The sequence below is a fragment of the Rhinolophus sinicus genome, linkage group LG16 (assembly GCF_036562045.2).
Source record: "Rhinolophus sinicus isolate RSC01 linkage group LG16, ASM3656204v1, whole genome shotgun sequence".
Lineage (NCBI taxonomy): Eukaryota > Metazoa > Chordata > Mammalia > Chiroptera > Rhinolophidae > Rhinolophus > Rhinolophus sinicus.
In genome coordinates, this window is record NC_133765.1 from 14,991,006 (window position 1) to 14,996,919 (window position 5,914).

At 35.0% G+C, this 5,914-nt stretch overlaps 1 protein-coding gene across 1 annotated transcript; it reads left to right on the forward strand.

Moving 5' to 3' along the window:
• Window positions 1-936, forward strand: LOC109433871 (olfactory receptor 8B12). Its single transcript, XM_019710401.2, has one exon. The coding sequence runs from the start codon at window positions 1-3 to the stop codon at window positions 934-936; it is 936 nt and encodes a 311-aa protein (XP_019565960.2).
• Window positions 937-5,914: the final 4,978 nt, after the last annotated feature.

The following is a 5,914-nucleotide window of genomic DNA, read 5'->3' on the forward strand; positions in this document are numbered from 1 at the left end:
ATGGTTTCCGATAACGCCTCCTCTGTGACAGAGTTTATCCTCGCAGGCCTAACAGACCAGCCAGAACTGCAGATTCCCCTCTTCTTCCTGTTTCTAGCTTTCTACGCGCTCACTGTGGTGGGGAACCTGGGCTTGATAACCCTGATTGGACTGAACTCTCACCTTCATATTCCCATGTACTTTTTCCTCTTCAACTTGTCCTTCATAGATTTCAGTTATTCCACTACTCTTACCCCTAAAATGCTAATGGGTTTTGTCTCAAAAACGAACATCATTTCCTATTCAGGGTGTATGACTCAGTTTTTTTTCTACTGCTTCTTTGTCGTTTCTGAATGCTGTATCCTGTCAGCCATGGCATATGACCGCTATGTTGCCATCTGTAAGCCACTGTTGTACACGGTCACCATGTCTTCTCAGGTGTGTTTACTCCTTTTGTTGGGTGTCTATGGGATGGGAGTGTTAGGGGCTGTGGTTCATACAGGAAACATAATGTCTCTGACCTTTTGTGCCAACAACCGTGTCAATCATTATATGTGTGACATCCTTCCCCTCCTTGAGCTCTCCTGCAACAGCTCTTACGTCAATTTGCTGGTGGTCTTTGTTGTTGTGACCATTGGCATTGGGGTGCCCACTGTGACCATTTTCACCTCTTACAGTTTCATTCTTTCTAGCACTCTCCACATTAGTTCTACTGAAGGCAAATCCAAAGCTTTCAGTACCTGCAGTTCCCATATAATTGTCGTGTCTCTTTTCTTTGGGTCAGGAGCTTTTATGTACCTCAAACCACCTTCTATTTTACCCCTTGACCAGGGAAAATTGTCCTCCATATTCTATACTGCTGTGGTGCCCATGTTAAACCCATTAATTTATAGCCTGAGGAATAAGGATGTCAAAGTGGCCCTGAAGAAAACCTTGAGCAGAAAGATGCTCTCTTGAAAATGATTGAGAAAGGAGATCCAATTTCTTTTATTATTTCTTTTATTATTTTTTCAATGAGGGAAACAAACGCCAGTACCTGCTCTCCTATACTTGAAAGAAAAATTTTAACTTGTTCTTAAGTATGTGTATTCCCTCTCCTCCTTACTCCACCCTAACTATTCTGATCATTCTTTGTTTTATGAAAATAGTTTCCACAGTCAAAGAGGATTACTCTTGAGTAGACCTAAGAAATCATTTAATCCAGCCCCTCACATAACACATTACACATTGGAGACTCATAAATATTTTGTAGGTTGCTCATGGATACACTTGGACCTGGTGCCAGAGCCGGGTCTGGAATCTAGATCCTGAATTCTTATCCACTTTGCTCTGCTTTCCTTTAAACATGTTTTCTTGATCCATATTTCTCTTGGTAGATTTCATCTCAAAGGTGCTTACTTTTATTTTTTGCATTTAAAGAAATCTAATTCTATTTACAGTAATGTCATGCAACTTTTCAAGGGTTAATTTTTGAAATATCTTTTTTTTTTTTTAAGAATGTTGGAGGTGAATTATGTGGTGAATTGGTCTTGGCAAAATGATATAAAAATATTTGATATTTTTCACTGGGGACTAAAATTCTGTAAAGAATCAAGCATGGTGCCCGTTGAGATGATGTACAGACTTTTGATGACCCAGGCTAATTGAGATCTTCTAACAGAGAGAAATACAGATTTAAGGAAGTTAAAGATGTTGGATACAAGCTTCACTCATTATTTCTAGACTAATAGAATTTGGAGCCTCACTTCAAGGGTCTGAATGATGTAACTGAGTAATAGATAGTTTTGAGTTAAATGAGGTATTAGAGTAGTTGGGGAGGCCTTGGCCATTGTATTTTAAGGCATTGCATATAGCTGTGATCTTTTAATAGTGGGGCATAAGGGAAAGGGATGGTGGTCTCAGAACAGGTCATATATTCACAGTATTAGGTAAATGGAGGTACAGCTTTAAATAAAGTATCAGAACAATTTTTGGTCTGAACACATTAATGGGAACAGCGCTTTTATCAGCAGTGGTATGTAAACTGTAAGATACTTTGACTTATAAACTTTTCTTAGGGAAGTTCTCTTCTATTAGAAAAAAAAGGAAAGTTTGGATAAATGTTTAGTTTTTTTCCTTTGGAATGATTGTGTCAACGAGGATGTAATAAAAGGAATGCAAGTGTAATAAAAAGAATGGAATATAGTAGAAGGAAGGTCACTTAGAGGTGGAAGGTGTAGTGGGGATGATGGAGAATCAGTACCATGTAGGTAAATGAAAAAACAATTCCACCCCCTTTTAAGTTGAAGTGTAAGCTATATACAGCAAAGGGCACAAATCTTAAGTGCTCAATCAATTTTTTCACATAAATAAAGCTATGTATACCTAGATCAAGATATAGAAGTTTTCTATCAGTTCAGTATATTCCTGCCTGCCTCTTCCCAGTAAATATTACTCCATAATCTCTTTCTGGAAATAGCTACTATTCTACTTTTGTTATAACAGATTCATTTTGCTCATTCTTGAGCTTCATATAAATGTTAAATATTGGATTTAGTTTTTATAGCTGACTTCTTTCTCTCAGTATGGAGTGTCGTGCGAGTTTCATTCAAAACACTGTATGTCTAAGTATTTTGTTCTTTGTTATTGCTGTTCAGTATTCCATTGTATAATTACAGTGCGATTCATTTACCAACTATCCTCTTAATGGACGTTTGGCTTATTTTAAGTTTCTGCATATTATTAATAAAGTTTCTATGAACATTTGTGACACGCAGTTTCTTTGAAATACACTTATTTCTCTTGGATCTATACCTAGATGTGGATGTATTGGGTCACAGGATAGACATACTCCTAGGCTTATTAAATACTACCAAACTGTCTTCCAAAATATTTAAACAGATTTGCACTCCCAACACTTTCCAGATAAGAATGTTCTTCATCTTTCCAAGCACTTGTTATTTTCAGTCCTTTTTGTTTTTAACTACTCTTTGAGGTATATGGTATAGTATCACTTTAGTCTTTTATTACATTTCTCCAATAAATAATGATGTTGAGCACTTCTTAATATACTCATTAGCTATTTAAATGTCACCCTTTGTTAAGTGCCTGTCCTAGGAATCTAATACTTTTTATGTGGTTTTAAATGTTTTCTAAATTTAATTTTCAATTTTTGTTACTAGTATATAAAAATACAATTAATTTTGATATACTGAATTTTCAATTTCATTTAATTTTTTAAATTATATTTATTGTGGTGACAATGGCTAGTAAAATTACATAGGTTTCAAGTGTACAATTCTATAATACATCATCTATATATCCATTGTGTGTTCACCACCCAGAGTCAGTTCTCCTTCCATCACCATATATTTGACCCCGTTTACCCTCTTCTACCACCACCCTTCCTCCTTACCCTCTGGTAACCATTAAGCCATTGTCTGTGTCTATGAATTTTTGTTTCCTTGTTTGTCTTGTCCCTTTGTCACTTTCAGCTTTATATCCCACGTATCAGTGAAGTCATGTGGTTCTTGACTTTTTCTGTCTGACTTATTTTGCTTAGTGTAATAATCTCAAGATCCATCCATGTTGTCTCAAATGGCACTATTTCATCATTTCTTATGGCAGAATAGTATTCCATTGTGTATGTATACCACAAATTTTTTTATATTGGTTTCAGGTATACAAAACAACTTAATGATTAGACATTTACACCCCTCGCAAAGTGACAACCCCCTCCAACTCTACTTCCCATTTGACATTGTATATAGCTGTTACAATATCATTGACTCTATTCCCTATGCTGCACTTTACATCATGTGACTGATTTTGTATCCAACAACTTTGCCAATTTTTATTAGTTCAATTATTAGTTTAATCAACAAAAGAGAAAATCTTTTTTTTTACTTCTGTATACAGTCATATAATCTGCAAATAAAGACAGGTATGATTCTTTCTTAATGATCTTTTGTTTTCCTCATTGTACTAAGACCTCCAATACAACGATAAGTAGAGATGAGAATAATTGAAATCCCTGTCTTGTTTCTTCTAACCTTTGGGTTAAATCACTTAGGCTTTTATTACTGAATATGATGCTTGCTATACTTTTTTCTCTTTTTTTTTTTTTTTTTTGAGATAGCAATGATGACATTAAGAGTGGGTGATTACATTATTCAAACAGTAATGTCTTTTTTTCCCTAAAGAATGTATATGCATGGTAAAAAATTAAACAATATGAAAAAAAGTATACGAGTACAGTCAAAAATAAGCCTCTCTTTCATGTCAGTTCTCTTGTGTCTACATTCTTCCCCTAGATGTATCTATTCCCAGAAATAGTATAGGCATATACAAGCTTATCTCTGTATCAAGTTATAGTTATTTGTATATCTTCTGCATATTTTATATCTAGAAACCCCTTTTTGTTTTAAAATGCTATAAAAGAGCATTTAAGATGTATCTTCAAACAGAAATGGGTTAAAGAGGAGAGAGCAGAAGGCATTGCTGGGCAAGAAGAAGAGAAATTAAGACTGGGAAAAGAGGTACATATAAGAGGAAAGAGGAAGCAACAAAAGCATCCCAGGGTCGCTTCAGTTCTGATGACATTTTGGTGTCTCCTGATTTTCTGTCCCCACCCCACGGTTTGACTGACTACACATTTGTTTGCTTGTTGCTCTGTTGGGAGCAGCACCAGTAAATGCTTTAAGTGTCAGAATAGCAAGCATTTTCTGTTAAACAAATATTTATACATTTTCTTATTTATCTATTTTAAAAAATAAGGGTTGTTTTCAGCTACAAGAGGTAAAGAGCTTGGAAGTCATCACACTCATTCTGACAACAATAAAGAATCCGAACAAACTGTAAATCAACAACACTTCTTAGATCCAACAGAGAATTGAAACCACAGGAAAAACTGGCTCCCTGAACACTGGAGAGATTAATAAGAATACAGAATCACAACTTACTTGGAGCAAAAGCTGCTGGAACTAGCATAAACACATTGAAGGTAACACTTAAATGGAAACCGATGAATTGTTGGAGGCTGAGTATGGATTAGCTTGAAATGTAAAAACTCTTAGGGATGAAGTCTTAGGTGAGCCTCAACATTTTTTTGTGAATTTTACCTCCAGGAACACCACTTGGTTCTCCTGGTGAAGACGGGATAAAAATCTCCTCCAGTTTGGGGTAAGGGGAGGGGGAAAGTAATCATTTTGAAACACACTCAGCATTTTCTGTTGTGCTTACCCTCAAGGGAAACTACTTGAGAAAATATCTAAACAATGTTTGTGAAGGGAAATTCCACACCTATCCATGGTAAAAAATTCCCAGCAAACTAGGAGTAAAGGGAAACTTCCTCAACTTGATAAAGAACTTCTACAAAAAAAACCTACAGCTAATATAGTACTTAATGGAAAAATAAATAGACAAATAAATACTGTCCTCCTAACATTGAAATAAACAAAAAATGTCTCTTCACACCTGGTCTATTTAACATTGTGGTGGAAGTTCTAGCTAATGCAATAAGACAAGAAAAATAAAAGGTATAGAGATTGGGAATAAGGAAACAAAACTCTCTTTATTTGTAGCTAACACAATTGCCTATGTCAAAAATCCCAAAGTGTTGACATTAAAAACTCCCAAAACTACTAATCAATTATAACCAGGTTAATAATATACAAATGTCAAGTTCTTTCATATATATACCAGTAATGAGCAATTGGGATTTGAAATTAAAAACACAATACCATTTACATTAACAACAAAACAAAGGAATTGCTTAGGAATAAATCTAATAAAACATGCACAAGATCTATATAAGAAAAACTACAAAACTCAGATGAAAGAAATCAAAGAAGATAGGAAGAGTCTACATCACTAAGCTATCAGTTCTTCCCAACTGGATCTATAGATTCAATACAATCACAACCAAAACCCCACAACTTATTTTGTCGATATCAAA